This window comes from Camelus ferus, chromosome 10 (assembly GCF_009834535.1).
Source record: "Camelus ferus isolate YT-003-E chromosome 10, BCGSAC_Cfer_1.0, whole genome shotgun sequence".
NCBI lineage: Eukaryota > Metazoa > Chordata > Mammalia > Artiodactyla > Camelidae > Camelus > Camelus ferus.
The window spans coordinates 12,942,967-12,963,916 of NC_045705.1; the positions used below are offsets into that span (position 1 = coordinate 12,942,967).

Consider the following 20,950-nt stretch of genomic DNA (forward strand, 5'->3'; position numbering starts at 1 on the left):
TCTAAACCACACCATTCGATAATTATAGTGAGTTTCCTGATGTATCACCATTATTTGATAGTGACAAAGAGATAGAACTACAGGACCATACTTCAGGATGCTTGAAGCCTAGTGGCAAAATACAAGCAGAGAGGGCCAGAGTCATTTGGAGAAACACAAGCTCAAATTCACACTGTACAGAATGTTGCTAGGTTATTGTAGTCTTATTCTAGCAAATGACTGTTTAAATGGAAGTATTTACAATGGCTTTCCTTGACTTCCTCCTTTCGAACTTCTGCTTTCAGGAAGCTTTGGGATGATCTGGTACATGTTTTGGCTTTTGGTGTCTTACGAGAGTCCTGCAAAGCATCCTACTATAACAGATGAAGAACGTAGGTACATAGAAGAAAGCATTGGAGAGAGTGCAAATCTTTTAGGTGCAATGGAAGTAAGAACTTTATTATGGTGTATATTCCTATTCTATTCTCCATCTCACCTCCCTTCAACCAACCAAACTATTTTACGAGTCCCTGTCCAATGAAAGTAATTTGGTATCAATCATGATTGTTTTCTTTAATCCATCCACATTCCCTGACTTCCTGACAAATGATTGCTACTTCCTCCATCTATAATTTCTTTTTATTTTCTTTATCTTGTCTTAAGCATTTCAAATTTTACCTGGATAGCAGCTATAACCGTAAACCTAAACAAGTTTTGAAAATAGTTCAATATGGTTCATAATTTAAGCAAATTCAACCAATATTTAGTAATTGTAGATTATAGAAAATGCCAAATCACCTAACAAGTCATGAAATGGGGTATTTTTTGTTTACTGACTCTCCTAAATGTAAGTTTTATGCATGTGTATTTGTATATAATTTAGTAAATACTAAGGCATTAGAATACCAACCATAGGTAGCTAACATGAAAATTATTCTTATTAGACTATAATCATTTTATTAATAAAATGTTACCATTTTTTAAGATTATTATCATGAAGATTAAGTATTATAAACATAATGTTATGTAGTTTTTTTCTGATTCCAATTTGATTTATTCAGCAAGATTTGCCTATGGAGAGAGAAATGCAGTTCTATGTCAACAATGCAAATCTTTTAGCATATGTGATACTAATAGATCATAAATAGTAATTAATAAATAGCCATCTGATACTACAAAAAATGACTTTTAAGCAAAAGTAATGTATTTAGACAGGTTCAGTAATCCAGCACCTAATCAGTAATCCAATCTCCTTATGCTAAGAGTTGAAGGCACTATGGGCTGGCTAAGGAACAAATGCCCCCGTGTACATTAGGCTTCTCCTCCTTCTTTTAAAGGCTTTTCCCTCATCTTTGATTGTATTTTATTCCAGCTCTGATACTCTGCTTCATTTGTTAGAGAATGCTTGTCTTTGACATCTCATCCTAAGTGAAAATGTCTGTCACCCAGTGTTGCTGAGGGTATCTTCTTGGCCTTCAATATGTAAGAAAAATGCTGTATTGTGTATCATTTAGAAGTTAAACCAGTACTTCAAAAAAAAAAAAATCTTACATTATAGTTGCTCCATTAGCTGAATAGACTGGCATTAGACCTTTCTCCTTCCTGTTTCCTTCTGTAAATGGACTGATAATTTTTTCCAGACGGTAGCTACTCAAGACACAAGTGGTGATGTGGGAATGGGGTGGAGGCTGGCAATGTGCTCTGGTGCCCACCAGCTCCAGTTGCTCTGAACAGAATTTAAATATAGGTGATGTGGTGTGTTCAATATGTAGCTTCAGTTTCTAGTGAAAAATAATCTGATCAGCCCATGTCTCCATTAGTCAAATATGCTTCTTTTATTTACAAGTTCTTGAGAGATCGTGTGCCTATGTCAGGCAAGAATTTTTTAAAACAATGAGAAATTTAGTCTAAGTGAAAATCAATTTCTGGAAATGAACCAAGGAAAAACAATTGGCAGGTTGCTAAAACAGCATAGATGTCTTAAACTCCTCATTTCCTAGACCTTATTGTTTTTCTAAACACAATATTTTACTTCTTACTGATTTTTGTTTTTTACCTTCCTGTAGCTTTGAAGTAAATTTTAAAATGAGATCAAATGGGACTGTGACTTGTACTTTAGTTATTTTGAACTTTTTATTGTGATCAAGTTCAATATACAGCAGAAAGAATGGGCACAGGAACATCCACAGACCCACTGCATGGAAGCAAAAGTTTTTAATGTCTTGCCTTGTTTGTTTCACTTTTCTTTTTGCTGAATGATTTTAAAGTAAGTGAGCTATCATAACCCTTGCCCCACAAATATTTCACAGGCATCTCTACTAAAATAATATTCTCCTTCATAATATAAGTACTATTGTCATACCTAACACAACTAAAACTAAGTCCCTGACATTATCTAATACCAAGTTCATATTCAAATTTCTGACCCCCCAATTCAGATCCTAATACCTATTCTATATTCATGTCTTTGTAGCTATTTGTTTTGAGTCTGGATCCAATTAAGGATCATATATTGATTACAGTAGACTGTAATGTCTTTTTAATCTCTTTTTTCTTTAGAAAACTAAATATAACATACATGCAGAAAAATTTACAAACCATAAGCAAACAGCTTGCTGAATTTTTATAAACTAAACACACCTGTGAAGCAAATAGCCAGTTCAATAAATAGAATATTATCAGAATGCTATGTGCCCATCTGTGGCCTCCCTCCCATAAATTTTTACAGTATGTGATTAGACAATTTTCTCTTACATTTGGTGAATTGTTTTGCAGACCAAAGGAAAAATGACTTAATGGAGATAATCCTGGTATGAATTTAAAAAATACTTTCTCAGGAGGAGAAAATTATTTACTTCTAATAACGTTCTGAAGTTATTTTTTATTCAAATATAATACTAGAATAGACACTAGCGTATTTGGCCATTTTTATTATCTGTGAAATAAGTATATTCATCTTGCACCATTTTTTCAGAATACATCAAAAATGTTTTTAAATTTGGACTTTTTGAGCCCATCTCTGATCCTGTCACTAGAAAATTTTATCCAAAGCCACAATATAACTTCCTACCATATTGCTTTAAAGTGGTCTTTGAAAAAATTCAATAGACTCACAAACAGTGCTAGCAATTATGAGGTTCTACATCCAAGAATAATTTCTAAATCTGTGTAAAAAAGTTTGCTACCTCTTTTACTAATTTGGTCAGGTTAAGAATCCCAAGCTAGTATTAAACAAAGGGATGTTAGGCTATTCTTTTTTTCACTGAGCAGCATTTTAGTGTTCAAAATAAAGTATTGAGAAAGTGTTTGGAACTATGAGAGATACTTTAAGATTGAAAAATATTAGTCTTGGAGGAAGATACTTGGTTTTATATCTGGGCATGCATAGGATCTTTAAGTATGCTGGGTGTAATTTTTTAATGAGTGTCATAAGCAAAGCCAATCATATTTAGGTTAATTTTGAATGTCTTGAATATCATAAATAACTAATTATGATATGCCCATGGTGTGCCAGGTGGCTAAATGCTTTAACCAAGATGTATACCACATGAATTTTACAAGACTTTGCACTCCGGTGTCACGGACTTTATACTGATATGCCCTGGCTGTCAAGAGAACTTGTAGATAGGTAGTGGTATCATTGCATTTTGACAGAGCCCAGAATATCACATTCTTAATTTTTCCTATTTTTCTCCTCCTAATTACATTGAATTTTCAACATTTTAAATACAATATTTTGGATGCCAACAAGGTCATCGATTTGGCAGTGAGTTTTAGCTGAGGCCCGACCTATCGCCGCCAAAGCAAAACAGAAAAATCTTGGAAACTAGGATCTGTGCTTCTGGAATTACTTTTCCATAAATACAGAATCTTGTGTGTTTCTAAAACTGAAACAATTTAATCAGAAGGAGAGGCTGATGGGTTTTTTTTGCCCCACTTCCAACAATTATTCACTCAGCTAAGGTTAACCGGACTGTTGCAATTAATGATCTACTACATTCTGCCTCCCTCCAACTCATGCCCCAACATACACATCCTGAAAATACAAAGCATCTGTTATTCCCATCTAAGTTCGAGAATATTTAAAATGGTCATAATGGCTCGCTTTTTGGGATTTCAGAAATTCAAGACTCCGTGGAGGAAATTTTTTACATCTATGCCAGTCTATGCAATAATTGTTGCAAACTTCTGCAGAAGCTGGACTTTTTATTTGCTGCTAATTAGTCAGCCAGCGTATTTTGAGGAAGTCTTTGGATTTGAAATCAGCAAGGTATGTAAAAATTATCCTTTTTTAACTAGAGCATCATTTTTGTATTCAAGTGGCTCTTGAGTGCCTTTGGCAAGACTTTGTCTTCTCAACATCATGAGTTATTAATTTATTCATTCAGCAAATAACTTCTGGGAAACAAAGACTAAGTAACGTGCTTGAGTGCCTACTGCATTCAACTGCCTGCTAGAAGCTGCTTTTTGTTGCTGGGGATACAGACAAAACAAAACCAGTCTCTGCCCTCATGGAGATTCCATCTTGGTTGAGGTGGGCAGCAATGTAGCCTTTTCCCTGTAAATAAACATAACTCCTGTTAAGTCTCAGGTCAGAGATTATATAACAGTGAGTGGGAAAAGTATGTTTATTAAAATGGAGTTCTATTTATATAATTACCAATCAGACTCTTCCTCAATGCTCTCAGAAATCTGTCTAAAAGATTTGAGGGTAGCAAAAATATCTGAAAACATTCTTGTATGTTGTTTATCCAACTTATTCATTTAGCAAGCTTTCTTTGAACATGATATGTGAAACTTTACGTGTTAGATTTAGAAATAAAAATGTGGTTCCTTTCCTCAAGAGTTCACAGCTTGGTGATATAGACAAAAGCATTAAATTACCAATTGCAGCAGACCATGCTAAATGCTACAGACTTTTATTTGTAGCTATGAAAATATAATCATTTTGAGATTTTCTATAAGGATAAGTTGAACTTAAAAATATTGCTTTATATTTATATAAGGGTTGGAAATTTACAAAATCATTTCATATGCATGAACAACCTTGTTTGGTTAACCAGCTGGATAACTGTCATCATTTCTATTGAAATGTTGGAGAAACAGAAACTAGGGTAAGTATTTAAATTGCCTAAGGGCAACCTGGCAATAAATGGCAATCAAGTTTAAGCCCATATCCTTTGATTTACGTTTCAATTCCCTTTACTCTGCCAGGCAAATTCAGGTAAACCATAATTCATTTAAGCCTTTAGCAAGTATTTGTTGAATTCCCTCTCTGGGCCAAGCCCTCTGCTGAGTCCTGAATACTCTTGTCTGAACTGGCCATGGACTTGCCATTTCTCTCCATGTCATTACATAAGTCCAGCTGGGCTCACTATTCATATTATGTCTCTGCTTGAAAGACTATCTGAGGCTTGGAACTGAAGAAAACCTGAGTTTAGGAGTAGCTATTCTAAGAGCTCTTTTGTAATCCTTGTTTCTAAGGAAACTGTTTCCTCCATTCCTGAGAAGAATGGCTTGCTTTAGACAGGGCTCTTCTCTCTGGAGCAGATCAAACATTGCAGGGTAGCCTTTGGAGGCTCAGAGAGGTGTTATAGTTCTCAGCAAAGGCTGCTGGAGGTGTGAGTCCATTTTCGTAATCTAGGACAAATATGACACTGAGAGGCTATTAATAAAGTCAGGTCTCGTGGGGGAGAGTGAAGGAGCCAACTGATGTTAATAAAACTGTATGGTTGTCCTGACCCTGTAGCTCCAGTTAATTGAAAATGCTTGAGTAAAAGCAATGATATTTTATAAAAATTAAATATAATAATCAGATGAATTGGTTTGATTCACTTATTATATTTTAACTAAAATTTTGGAGAAATTCTACACACACAGATTGGCCTGGAGATTTTGATTATACTGGTTAAAAAAAAAAAAAGATTACTGACTTACCTGAAAAATGTGAAAAGGAAGTAATGGAGGAAATAGCCAGATCCTGGCTGACAGGTTTCCAAATCCAAGCTCTATAAGAGACTATTGAAACATAACCTTGGGCCTGTTTTTGAATAATTGTCATCCTCAGTTATCTTACCTGTAAACAAAGATATTAACACCATCTTTCAGAAGTGCAACAAAATTTAAGTGAACTAAAATCTTTACATGGGAGAGGGGAGATGATTCTTTCCAACCTTATTTAAACTGAGTATCCTACAGACAAAACCACAAGTGCAATGACTTAGTCATTATATATTATATTATATTTTATCATATATATTATATATAATGTATATCATATTACATATGTAATGTATATTATATGTGTAATATATATTATATTACATAGGTATAATCTCAGCCTGTGCCCATACATAAAACTTCTCAACCCTTTGAGAATGGCATAACCCTTCTAAGTCACAGCATCAGTGCAGTGAGAATAATAATATAAAAAGTTTCCATTTGAAGTGAAAGAATTAAATTGCTTGGACTTTTAAGCTATTGTATAGTCATTTAATATGTCAGTTAAGCATTAAACATCCAAAGCCCATGGTAATGACACACAGGTTTTATTGTAAAAATAAATAATAAATAAATAAAACAGAATCTTTTCTCAAATCTTCAATAATCCAGTTTGAAAGATATATTTATACAAATAATAAACATTTAGTATTTACCAATTGCCAGGAATTGCACTACGAATTATACTCAGTAAAAATCTTCCTTATGTGTTTGCTTCTACAAAATGTGCTATGTCCATATGTGAGGTAATATACAACTAAATGTATTTTATTCACAATTTCTTCCTCCATAATGCCCTAGGAACAGTGCCTTACACATAATTATTGATGAAGAACTGTGTGTCGAATTAATGCTGGAAGGTTAGATTTTAGACTGGGCCATTTAGTATGAAATTATTATAAAAACTATATACTGCTGTATGACAATGTGACCAAATATTGATATTTAACATGGAAAATGCCTAAAATTGAGAATTGATCTGAATTTTCTGGCCTCTTAATCTGTAGAAACTAAATATAAAATTCGTAAGAGATATACATTTAAAGTGCAGGTAAGGTTTTAGACTTATTATGAATTAAAAAATGAATTTTGAAATACAGCCTCTTCAAAGTTTGTCATATGTATTTCTCTTCTCTCTGACTGTCTCCATCACTGTCTTTCTCTACCCCCCTCACTAATGATGAATTTTTGCAAATGTCCTTTAAGACTATAAAATGAGCACATAAATGTGAATCACCCTGCGATAAGATTCAGGATAATTTACTCATAAACTCAACATTTCCTGACTCATAACAGAGAAACAGTATTGTCTTCTAGAAGATGGAAAGAAATCAATGTAAATTTACTAACTTTTCTCTTTTATTCTGTGGAAGTGATTGCTTCTCCAAGGAATGAGTAAGTGGTCATTTGGAAAGAGTATTTTTTCCTTCCATTTTCCATAAAGAGGTTATGAGACCATTAAATTGCCCACGTTACTTACAGTCCTGTGTATTTCTCCCCTTTTTGTTTTTCATCAGGTTGGCATGCTATCTGCTGTGCCACACTTGGTAATGACAATTATTGTGCCGATTGGAGGGCAGATTGCAGATTTTCTAAGAAGCAAGCAAATTCTTTCAACTACGACAGTCAGAAAGATCATGAATTGCGGTGGTAAGTACATTAGTGATGTTAAGAACGTGTGTTTAACCAAGTTTTAACCAACATTAGTAACTTTTTCTATGCATATCAAATTTCTGTTAAATTTGTGCCTGCATTGTTCACTCATATTCATTCTCCCACCTTCAAATGTTCATAACTCCTAGTTTTAAATCACTGCATAACTAACTTTACCCTTCCTACCCTTGAAACTTCAGGTTGTTTTTGCTGTTTTTATTAAAACACAAGGAAGGCTTCAGGAATCTCTGTGCATAAATTATTACTGTTATTATTATTTTTAAAAAAGACTCCCTGAGGTGGTTTACTAGGTCAAATAAGTGTGAGGATTTTTAAGTTTTGACTCGCTGAAAACATTTACATGAGTTTCTCAAGTATTTTCATGCGTTTGTTCTTGAAGGTTTTGGCATGGAGGCTACACTGCTTCTGGTTGTCGGCTATTCTCATACTAGAGGGGTCGCTATCTCGTTCTTGGTACTTGCGGTGGGGTTCAGTGGATTTGCTATTTCTGGTAAGATTAGACTTTCCTCTTTAACCTTTTGACTGTTCAGAGTGTTTACTCACCATATTCCCACTAGAAAATAAAAAAAACCAGATAATTTAGAAATCATTATTTGCATTTGTTACTACTCATTACTGACTTTCTCTCTGCTTATCCTTCCTTTTTTTTTTTTAAATTGATTTTCTCTTCCTCTCTGTGGAATGAATATTACATATTAAGCATTGAATAAGACATTATACCTCCTTCCATTCACATTTCCCTGAGCTAAATTATCTAAAAATAGTTATTAAGCATGTGTTATGAACCTGGTATCTTTTAAGGAGGGTGGTGAGTGTGATAGAGGATGGTCTATAGTCTCCCACTTCTTAGAGTTTTGGGATGCTCTGAGTCAGTTCTTCTGTGTGCATTTCAGGTTTCAATGTTAACCACTTGGATATTGCTCCGAGATACGCCAGTATCTTAATGGGCATCTCAAATGGTGTTGGCACATTGTCAGGCATGGTTTGTCCTATTATCGTTGGTGCAATGACGAAGAATAAGGTAAGATGGAGCAAACGAGGTGTTCATCTGTAGAAGATTCTCTCTCACGGTTGAGAAAAGCACTAATATGTTCTCTTTGGCATTCTCTTTGTGGTCTAGTCCCCACACCTCTGAGTAGAGGAGAAAATTGAGGCCCAGAAGATAATCTCCCTCCAAGAACTCTGAGGGAGCCCTCTTCCCTAACCAATAAGCAATATGCTTTTCAGCACCTTTTAATATCTCTGCTAACCCCAGTGTGGCAAAACAACAACAAACCCTTTTTCTCCCAGCTCATTAGAACAGGCAAATGAAAGTCTTGTGGACCTCCGCAGTAACTGTTAGGAGAAAATCATTATCAGCTATTTGTCTTTATATGTAGAGCTTGAAAATTATGGCTTACAAAAAGGAAATAAACCAAAGAAGTGTGAGAAAAAAAATAAGCCACTCAATGGAAATTAAAAGGGAGATTATTAGTATTTTAGAAATTAGCAGACCATAGATATATTTGGAGTTTTATTTTAAAACTTTAAATTTTTTAAAAATAATAGACGTCAGAGTATTATAAGAAGCTTCTATCACAATATTGACCTTACATAATCAGAGCAAGGATTTCCCTAAAGATAGTGTTTTATGAAAAGCTTGATAGTGGAACATTCAGAGAAGATGTTAGGCTTTTCAAACGCAGGCAGTTGTTCTCACAGTGCCACTTTTTGTCACTGCAGTCACGTGAAGAGTGGCAGTATGTCTTCCTGATCGCTGCCCTAGTCCACTACGGCGGAGTTATATTTTATGCAATATTCGCCTCAGGAGAGAAGCAACCCTGGGCAGATCCTGAGGAAACAAGTGAAGAAAAATGTGGATTTATCCACGAAGATGAGCTTGATGAAGAAACAGGGGACATTACTCAAAATTATATAAATTATGGTCCCACCAAGTCTTACGGTGCCACAACACAAGCCAATGGAGGTTGGCCCAATGGTTGGGAAAAGAAAGAGGAATTTGTACAAGAAGAAGTACAAGACTCATACACTTATAAGGACCGAGATGATTATTCATAACAAAGCTAATTGCTGGATTTCTTTTTAGTGTTTGTGATTAAATTAATTGTGATTGCACAAAAATTTTAAAAAAAATGTAATGTAAACATGTAAACATATCAATCAGGCAAGTCTTGCTGTAAAAATGAAATCAAAACAAACTCATGAAGTTACCATCAAGTGCAATCTGTAGAAGTTGTGAGATGCCATCCTTTCCATTCGAGTCATCTATTCGTTTGTGATTTAAAGGTTGACTGGTCAAAATTGTAGAAGCAAGTAGTTACTCATCGGATTCATATGAGCTAAAACTCATCACCATTTAATAAAGCACAACTGAAAGAGTTGGTACATCCCATCCTACAAAGGTTAGGAAGCCAAAGCTACTTGATCATGCAAAATGCACTTATATATTTGTTACACTGCATTGCAAGATACGGTGCAGAAGTCCTGTTTAAAAAAAAAAAAAAAGTGAAGTCATGTTGGCTGCATCAGGTGTTGGCAACATTTATTGAGTATAAATCATGGAGTTGGGATATCTCTCATGCAGAGAAGAATGTTGTGGGCTAGCAACTAGCAATTACTGTTATTACATAATGTAGAATATTTTGTTGGTTTTCAAGAGGAATATCTTGCAGTGTTTTCTATGAGATGCTTGGGCACAAACACATCTATGACAAAGAACTTGTAAAGTGAGGGGTATGCTTCATGTTCTTCCATTCATTTACCTAACAGTATGAAACACTTCACATTTCAGTAAAATCTGACTTTTCATGTAGCATATCGCACAACTTTTTTGCAAAAATAAACAATAAATAGACTTCAATGTATTTTTTATTACAACTTTGTACTGGTTGTAACTTGCATTAGGAAAAAAAATGCATACACCATAAAGAATCTAATATGTTTACTATGGAGATATAGCCCTTAAAATGCAATATTCATGACAAACAAAATAGAAGCGATATAGGTATCTTTCTTCCTTAATAATTAAATACTATATGAAATGTGCCACAGAGCTATATATAATATGAAAAGATAAACTTAATAGAGATATTGTAAGTAGACAATTTTATTATTTAAAGTCCCATTAAAAATATTTGTCAAATATATAGGACAATAAATTATATGAAAATATCTATATATATCTGTATATCTTATACGTATCCATACACAGATACATAATAAACAATCTTCACCAAAAAACCAAAAATAGCATACACCTAATGTTGGGTTAGGGGACTGCAATTTCTACTTTCATAGAGTCATAGAATTTTAGATGGGGCAGAGGCGTTTTGCTTGTCATTTCTTAATATAACTCAACAGGAATTGCGACATTTGTGTATCAAGCAATAAGTGCAATGCATAAAATTTCCTGTGTGCGTATTATCTTTACTTCGCTTATGGTAGCTGTTTGGGTGGTTGGAATGATGATTTTTTTTCTTTTAAAAAAGTTAACATCAGACCTCTTTATAATGTTCTAAAATGACAATGATGCATTTCCCAGTTCAACTCAAAATATCATTGGTATGTTTAATTGTCTATTCTGGATATTTGATCTGTTCATTGTATAGTGCTGGTGACTGGAGGCCCTGCTAATGCAAATATAAAACATAAAGTCTGTTTTTAAGATGCACACCATTCTTGACATTAAGAAAATAAAAATATCTTTTGCTTTGTGTCTCAAAGTGATGTAATGTGATCATAGCTTTTGTTGTGTTGAATGAAAAGATGTAGACTATCATTTTGTTGCTGCAAAAAAAAAAGTGTTAATAAAATGCTCTATTTATCCTTTTGCAAAAAACCAATACATTAATTTGGGCTGATTCTATTTTGTTTGTAACTTTGTTTGTAAATGTGAATTTAGCTTGTGTATACGTCAATGGAGTTAAATCTAGGCTCAAGAATATCAGCCTTTCTAGCTACTTGAGATTTAACTGAAGAACATGGCATTCTTTACATTGTGTGGGATGTGGTTCTGCAGAAAGAGTTTTACATCAAGAAATTGGTCTCTGAGTCAAACTCTATCTTTCAATGACAGTCTTCTCACAATTTATGCTAAACTTAAAAAAAAAAGAAACCTTAGGAAAAACTCAAAACTTGTCAATTCAACGATGCTACCCAAATTTGATTGTACACACACGCTGTGCTTGGACTGTCCCAATCACTTTAAGTGGAGCATCTTACATAACTCCACAAGGATCCTCCAGAGTAGGTAGTCTCTCTATTCCCAGATCACAAAGGAAGGAACCGAAGCTCAGAAAGTTTAAATAATGTTCCCAAGGTAAAACTGAGCCATGACGTTAGTATCATGTGTCAGCCAAATCAGTGAACAGTGAGCAAGATTTACCAAGGAAGCCAATGGAATGTCGATGTCCCTGAAAAGATGATCATTTGCTCTGATTCCCTATTTTACAAATGTGTGGACAGAGGAGACCATACTTATATGGTATTGGTAATTGAGATTCATGGAATCTATTACTTTAAGGGACTTATGGGGTGATTTAGTTGACATCCCTATTTAACAAATGAAGATGCTGAAGGTCAATAAGAGAAGCTGACTTGATCAAGAGGATTCAGAGGATATAACGCATTTGCAAAGGAGCTGTTCTGATTAGCTGTGCTTTTGCTTCCATTTTTATTTTTTTAACCAGGTTTTTATTTAAGGAATTGATTAAGGAATGGTTATTGGTTCAACCTCTACCTTATATCCACTGCTCACATAACTTCAGAGTGGGAGACGAGGGAATATATTTTCTCTTCCTGCAATCCTCTACATAAACAACAGCCAGAGGCTTGGCTTAATTTTTAAGGCAACTCAATGCCATCTTTGCATAACTTGATGACAGGAATGAACACATCATAATCTAACACTATATAATTTCCCCAACTCCATAATACAAAAGGTTACAGTTCTTAGAAGAAAATTGTTCTAGTGATGTCTCTAAATATTACCACTGACCACGTTCATTTGCACTGATCTCAATCATGCAAAGTTATCTCCCCTTTCAGTTTCCTCCTTGTCCCAACACCCACCCTCATCGATACTGTTGTATGCATCCAGTATTTTGCAATTTGCAAAATGCTTTCCCACACATTCCCTCATTCCAACCACACCTTGTAAAATTCAAAGGACACATACCAGTGTTAGTAGTTCTATTCTCCAAGAAAGGGAACTGGGTCTAAGCAATGTAGTTAACTTCCTAAATATTCCCCAGGCAAGATTAGAACAAGAATACAGACTATGTGGCTATAGCAGGAGAGAAATTTCATTTTTACTTTTAAATCGCTTTATTACTCTTCTGATTATAAGTGTAGAATAAGGGAGGGGAGATAATTTTCCTTAAGTAAAGAACAGTATTAAAAATAATGAAAATAAGGATAATGGATAGTCTTACTACCCAGAGATAAGCACTGTTAACCTTTTTAGAATCTTTTCTATGAAAAATATGCAGAAAGCTCACATATACTTTGTAATTTGTAATTTGAAATCATACTTGATTTACTGTTGCAACTTACTTTTTCCACTTAACAGTATAGCATGTGTATTTTCCTACTTGAGTAGCAGAGTTCTATGGTCTAATATTCTATTACTTGACATGAGCTACATTTAATCTATTTATTTACTCAATACCTTCTTTATGACCGTTTCATCCTTGCGCCCTTTTCCCTTTATCTTTGCTTGCGCAGTGTTTCGGGGAAATGTGAAGTTACAGACACACACAGATTTAACTTCTATAACCATAATGGACATTTCAGTTATTTTTGTAGATGATTGTTCCTGTGTTCCTCTACAGAGAGTGCTACCAGCAATTGCAGTTGGCTTTTCCGGGGTTTATTTACTAGTTCATATATTCACTCAGTAAATGTCCATGAAGCACATACACTGTGCAATCACTGGGGATACAGGGTGGGGAGAAAACAGCTCCTGTTCTCATAGACCCTAAAGTCCAGTCCCCTCCCTGAAGTGTAGGTGGCATCCGCAGCTGCCCAGTCAGGCCACACGGATGTGATCGAGAGAAGAGGCTCCTGGACACCAGGCCCCTGCCAACCTCCCTGAGAAAGGATTTTTTTTTTTTAACATTTTTTATTGATTTATAATCATTTTACAATGTTGTGTCAAATTCCAGTGTAGAGCACAAGATAAAGGATTTTTCTTAATGTCCAAAGATCTAAAGTGGGCTGCATACAATGTGTTCTCCATGTTTGTTTTTTTTTTTTTTTTTTAGTTTCAGATGAGGAAGCTGTTGTCAGGCTCAGGCTTCCCCATGCTGCAGGAGACGGGGTAGGTCGGCACCAACTATCTCCAGGCCTGACTGCCTGCAGGAGGGGAGATGGGTGGACTGAACTAAGGGCATTTTCCAATTCTCCAAATACCTTTCTGTTTGTGTCCCTCCCCTGGGTTTCTAATGACCTATACATCTTCTCTTTTCATTTTCTTCCTTTACCTTCATGCTGCCTCCCTAAGTTTTAACCACAAATAGTGGCTATTGAGATTTAATTCTACTGCAGTGATATAATTAGCAGGTTTTTTTTTTCTCTCCATCCTCACGCAAGATCTCAAACCTGAATTTTCATCCAGCTGCTGTCAAAACCTTTCATTTGTGAGGGTTCGTCTATGCTATGCAATCCCTTAAAATCCTCAAGTTTCTCCAATCTTTCCCCTGAATTCAGCAAGAACCTCAGAGCCGCATAATCTGGACTATCACCCGCTCCCCTGTCCAAATTCAGCAGCTTTTACTGAATGAAACCCTCAGCCTTCACCAAGAGCAAAGAAAATGAAGAAACCTGTCCAGTTTTGTTAAATCACATTCCAGGGCAAGTTTTATTACTTCACTCGATATGCATTAGATAAAGATCTTTGCATTTCTAAGTTTGAGGACTGGTTTTCCTGATGCATTAGAGCACTGCCAACAGTCAGATAGGAGGGGACCTGAGCCCCCTGTCTCCTTTGTCTGCTTCCCAAGAGGCTTAGAAACATAATTTTTGGCTCAATTGCTGTTTTTGTCTCCCTTCCTCCTTTTCATTTAGTTTCTTTTTTTCACCGTCTGTTGGTTTGTTTAGGTGTTGTTTACCTTCAATTTTACTTTGAAGGAGGAGGTGAATGAGGGATCAAGTATAATAACCATAATAATAGGAATTATTTATAGTTTATGAAATGCCAGACACAATTCTCAGGGCTTTATATGCATGAAGTCAGGTAATGTTCACAATAACTCTTTGTGGTAGATCCTACTGTGAACTCCATTTTATAAATGAGGGAACTTAGGCACAAAGAAGGTAAATAACTTGCCCAAGGTCATGCAACTAATGGGGTAAAGTTAGAAAGTGACCACAAGCTGTCTGGCTCCAGACCCTGAACTCTCCATCACCACCTCCACTGCCTCTAAGTAGTTGTGTGACGTTGGGAAGTCACTCAATTTCCCTGAGGCTCAGCTCTTTCCGTTCATAAAACAGCACTCTGACACCTCATTGTTAGCTGGACTTGTGATTAAATCAAAGTACACAGGTTCATCAAAATGGGCCATTCTGGAAACTCTCTCTAGAGATACTTTTATTTTTACCATCACTAAATTACTCAGGTTGGTTCTTTGAATGATTCTTTTGTATTTATATGTTATCAATGTTATGTGACACAAACAAGTGCAGAACAATAGACACTATAGGATGCTATTTAGCTAAATAAAACATACATATTTATAAAAAATATTAAGAAACTATATACTGCATAGTAAAAGGGTAAGACATGGATTGGAAGGCTACACACAAAAGTATTCATAGTGGTTGCACCTGGAGAGGAAGGAAGAGAATGGACCTGGGAAAAGCATAAAAGAAATGTCAAATTTATCATCTTTCAATTTGAAAGAACATCTAAAGCATTTATGAGAAAATACTATTATTTGTTTACTCTCACAATTTACATATGGCTTTTTGTTATATTTTTCACAGTACTTTTATGTATTTTTAAGTACAAAAACAAGCAAACCTGATTAAGATGTATTTCCCAAAGAGCACAAGTCTTACTTCTCTCCAGTCTTTTTTCTTTCTTTCTTTCTTTCTTTTTAAATCTCTGGGTTGCCAGTGAAGATATTGTCATGATCTTCAAGGGTATTTGACAGTTTTCTGGAGCCGCAGAATTTAATACAACAGCTTTGGGGAATGGTTTTTATTTTAGAAAGTCATGGTAAAGGTAGAAATAGACACATTTATGAACAGGTTTATGAATCCAAATGAAGTTCTTCTGCACAAAGCCAACAAAAGTGTGCATGAGAATAAATGTCACAGATGAAAGCCATTATTCTGACAGATCTCATCAGAGTCTATTGGACGGCTTCTCAAAGATTTAAAGGAAAAAAAAAGAGTGTGGGGGAGTAGAAGGGCACGTCTAGCTCCGTGATTCAGGGTGGAAATTTGTATCTTGCTATTAGACTAAAGGCACATTAATTCTCCCAATTCCAGTTGCAATGGGATTGCAGAAAAGAACAGAATTGTTTGGGTCCAAGCCCCAGACCTGTCGCTGCCTCTTTGTATGATCCAGGGCAAGTCCAGTCCACTCCCTGGACTTGGGCTTCCTTATCTGGAAAATAAAGGGATTGTCTAGCCTCGATGGTTCTTGAAGATCCTCCGAGCTCTGAGGCTCTGAAATTTTCTGACTTTATTCTCGCTGACAAATAGCTGAGTTCCTCACGTCAACTTGAAGAAACATCACGATTGTTCTCAGAATTCTGCTCTATACGACCAAACGTTTATTTTCTGCTCACGTTCCTGTTGACTGTTTTTTTTTTCAGTTAGCCACCCATCTCAATAGCTAACAGGATGGACAACGCCGGAGGCTCCTGTCCTCCCGGTGTTGAGATTTGAGAATTTCACGAAACCATTTATTAACTAAACACCCTGCAGCGAGTTGAAATACTTGGGCGATAAACATGAGCCTAAGTTCCGGCAGCAGGTCACACTCACCTTTTACCGGTTTAGTGGAAGATAGTGTAGAGTCCCGGCACTGGGAAGGGCTGAACTACATGCTCAGACCCCTTCCTTTCATAGGTGGGGACGCGGCAGCTAGCAAAGCGCAGTGACGGGTCTGCGTCTGCCCAACCGGTTAGTGGCAGAGGGGTACGTTGAACCTGTATTTGGCATTCACAACAGTGCCTTTGAGATAAAGAACCACTCTTTCCTTCAGTAAGTTAGTTTTTCAAGCAATAAATATTTATTGATAATGTACTATGTGGCCAGTCCTAGGAATACAGTGGGGACGATGACGAAATGGATCCTGCCTTCATAGAACGCTTATACAGTGGGGTGAAGACGGTAAAAAAGAAAACAAGAAGAGAAAAATCTGTTGTGATTGTGGCAGATGCTGACAAAGTATCGGTGCTCTGAGGATTTCAGACGGGGGTCTTGATCTAGTCTGTGGGTTGAGGAAATTTTCTTCAGAGATGTGACACACAGCGTGAGACCCCAGAAGTGAGAATGAGTTAGACTGGCAGAGCACGGCAGTAAGACAGTTTCAGGAAGAGGAAATAGTAAGTGCAAAGGTGGGAAGAGGTTGGCAAGTGTCTTCATATTTCAGTGTTAGCAGCCCCCAAATGTTAGTGTGTATACATACAGGACAAGTGGGATTTATTTAATATGCTAATCAAACTTAATATACTAATCAAATAAGCTGACATTGTGCATACTAAAACATTTTTTTCAAGAGTTACAGTGTTTGCCTATTCATTACCTCATTCAAATCTAGTAAGTTACATGCAGGCCTGTGTGTCACTGTGAGGACACAAAACCGAATTAAACATGGTCTCTGTTCTTGAGGAACTCACAGTTTAGAGGAGAGGAAGAATATAAAAAGAAACAGGTATAGAATGCCATCAGAGCAAATGAAAGAGAATTTCACGTATGTAGAATCTCTCATTTAGGCAACAAATGCTGCATATTAACAAAAGTTCACAACCATTCTGTACATAACACTTAAAAGTTTCCAGAACACTTTTACATATGATTTATCACAATTTATCACACTTAGACATTTATTTGTTTATAACTTTAGCATATGTTTCTCCCTCTAAACCATAAACACATGAAGGATATCTTTTGTTCTCTATATTACATCCAAGGCCTAACAAGAGTTAAGAACTCAACTAATACTTAATGAATAGAAAAATACATGGTCATATTTGACAGGCACAGAAAATTACATAGGTAGGCAGAATGGTGTTATTCTCCTCACTAAGTTAATACTTCTTTTCTGAAGGGAAACCAGAGAAAGAAGACATAGAATAAGACTTTGAAAGTGGAATAGACATTTGTCCACCTTATAACCGGAGAACAGACATAGAGGCAGAGGCCACATTGTTAGCAGATCATGGAGAGGTATCTACCATGGTGTGTCTGGAGGAGTGAGTGTGGTTGGACTATGAAGTGTGCTTAGTAGCAGATATGAGGCTAGATAGGATGATTAAGCTGGCTGTGCAGTGTCTTGGATGCCAGACTAAAGTGTTCAGATGTTATCTTATAGTTGAAGGAATTTTAAGTGGGGCCTGAGTGGTTGGATCTGTCTGGTAGAATGTGGCACAGGAGTGGGGAGAGACTGGAAGCAGGTTCTGTACAAGAGTGCCAAGAAAAGGGGGGTGGCTGGGGGACATGGTGTGTGCTGGGGACCACAGAGTACTTACAGATGTCAAGACAAAAGCTTGGACTATTCACTTTTTCCATATCTACCCATTCACAACTCAAACCCCAGAACAAGATATGGATAATCAAAATACATGAGCAGATACACAACTCATGCTGTCTGCACCTTGAATAATGATTCCAAGGCAGAGTGATCCACTTGTCCCTGATGTCTGCAATTCTAGGCAGAAAGAACCATGCACAACATTTACAAAACTTTTCTCTTTCTTCTTTTTCAAGATTCTGTCTGAAACTCAAGGTTATGCACAAAAAGGAAAGGTGACTCGGTGTTATCATATATGAGGGGGTGTATTTATCCCAGAGGTGTCCCCCAGTTAGTCTCTTTCCTCAAGGAGATTGATGTATTCAACCTAGGAACAACAGGCTCATCTTTACAGTTGATTCACCTGAAGCTCTGACCATATCCTCATCATATTTTGTACTTCTTTTCATTATATTTCTTCTTTTTTTCTTGACAGAACATAGTTCATTATGATGTGTCTAGAAATATAAATGAAAACTTGCTGTATCACCAGAAGGCTTTCAAGCTCAAAATTGTTCTTCATAACTAATGATGGACATTATGATTACCTGTATTAGGATTTAAAAAAAAAAAATAGAAAGATGCTGGGTGATCTGAAATAGCCCTCTCACTAGAGGTTGCCAAGTGCAATGAGACCAACACACACATCACACATCACATCCATGATCATGTATAAGCAAACCACTTCATTTCTCTGAGCTCAGTATCCACATCTGCAAAATGGGTGTAACAATGCACTGAATTCTGGTTAAAAAAAAATTAAGTAAGATAATTTGATTTGCAAGCTTTGTAAATCTGTATAAAGTGCCAAACAAATACAGGGACTTCAAGTTCCTCCATTAGGATGAAGGTCATAGCTGTCCCAGAGGAGCCCAGTAAAAGGGGAGGATGTAACTAGATGCAAGCATATTAGACCACTAGTAACCATGAGTATTTCGTGGTATATTACAGGCTTGCAAAGTGTCTCCAGACAACCTCTCCTATTATCCTCACTGTAAGGTAGAATGGAGAACAGTCATTATTCCCATCTTTTTCAAATAAAAAAAAAAAGACCCAGAGAGGGTCTTTGATTTGTCCAATCTGGGGCTAGAACGCAAGGCTAGGGCTAATTCAGCCAACACTACAGTACACATTCATAGATGGGGTAGACCCATGTGAGATAAGTCTCAAGAAGGGTGGTAATTGCGAAGAGCTGCTCTCCAGGAAGGGTAGGTTCAGTAAGGAGACCCTTGGGTGGGGGTGGGCAGGAGCAGCCACGTGGCTGCGTGGAACCCCCCGTGGGGTGAGGAGAAAGGTCGCACCAAGAAGAAAGGGTACTCATGGTACCTCATGCTCTCTTCTGCTCACTGACAGCAAGTTACTTCTATTTCCACATAGTCCTTAGGTGATCATTGTCTCGTGTCGCTTAAATCTGTGCTCCCCACCAAACTCGCTGAAGGTAGGAATCATGTCTTATTTCTTTCCATATTATCTCCACATTACCCCAAACTATGCCCCCCAACTAATAAATACAGAATGAAGAGGAGGGAAGCTCAGAACACCTCTGTATTCACTTCTTCGGGCTGTTGTAATGAAGTAACGGAAACTGGGTGGCTCGGAACAGCAGAAGTTTCTTGCCTCACAGTTCTGGAGGTCAGAAGCCTGAAATCAAGGTGTTCCTGAAATCAGCAGGACCTGGTTCTTTCTGAAAGCACTAGGGAGTGATCTGTTCCAGGTCTCTCTCCAGGTTTGGGGCGGTTCCTTGGCTTACAGCAGCATAACTTCAATCTTCACATGGCATTCTTTTCCTTGTGTGTGTATTTGTCTCTTTACATGGCATCCTATTTATAAAGATACCAGTCACATTGGATTGGGAACCCACTCTAGTTCAGTATGACCTCAGCTTGACTAGTTATATTCACAATGGTGCTATTTCTGATTAAGTTCCCATTCTGAGGTACTAGAGGTTAGGACTTCTACATACGAATTTGAGTGGGGTGGAGGGGGACACAATTCAACTTATAACAACCTCCACCTGGTCTTAAGACAGCCTACCAGGCTCTCAGCTTTTCAGAGCTTCTTCAACTAGTGATCACAAAACAGCTATTTTTAATATTCTCACGATCTCTCTTTTTACTGTGGGTAATAAGACTCTTGAAAAATGTTGTGACACTTGGCTTATTGTGGGCTTTGGTTTCCCAGCATTTTCTCCAAAACATGCAGGAATGTGGCCATCTGATCCCACCACTAACACGGCCAGAAATGGGAATGTGAACACACATTCTGGACAGCAAGGAAGACATCACAGAGACGCTGCACGGCCATTCTGCTGACAAGGAGTCCATCTGACAAGACACGTTGTCAAGCCTCTCACGGATCAGATGGCAGGAGTCCTAGATCAAAGGGCAAGAAATAAAATGAGCACTGAAGACAAGGGCATGAAACAAGCGTACTTGGCTGTGTGACTGGTATCTCAAATCACTCAAGAGGCTGACTTCCTCCACGTGGCAGTTTGTGTCTTAGTCTACGCTTAACATCACTCAGAAAATTCAGTGAAGCTATTCAGTATAAAAT

The 20,950-nt window shown here is 36.7% G+C and overlaps 1 protein-coding gene across 3 annotated transcripts in view; it reads left to right on the plus strand.

The window, feature by feature from the left end:
- Window positions 1-11,503, plus strand: part of SLC17A6 (solute carrier family 17 member 6) — a 37,993-nt gene extending 26,490 nt beyond the window's left edge. For 2 of the 3 annotated variants that reach the window (XM_032488372.1, XM_032488370.1), the window contains exons 7-12: window positions 285-427; window positions 4,100-4,249; window positions 7,497-7,629; window positions 8,033-8,143; window positions 8,547-8,674; window positions 9,376-10,698. In XM_032488372.1, the coding sequence (XP_032344263.1) occupies window positions 285-427; window positions 4,100-4,249; window positions 7,497-7,629; window positions 8,033-8,143; window positions 8,547-8,674; window positions 9,376-9,711 (1,001 nt within the window). In that variant the 3' untranslated portion in view covers window positions 9,712-10,698. Of the gene's footprint in view, window positions 1-284; window positions 428-4,099; window positions 4,250-7,496; window positions 7,630-8,032; window positions 8,144-8,546; window positions 8,675-9,375 lie in introns of all 3 variants that reach the window. The other variant, XM_006195094.3, reaches the window with a different exon arrangement.
- Window positions 11,504-20,950: the final 9,447 nt, after the last annotated feature.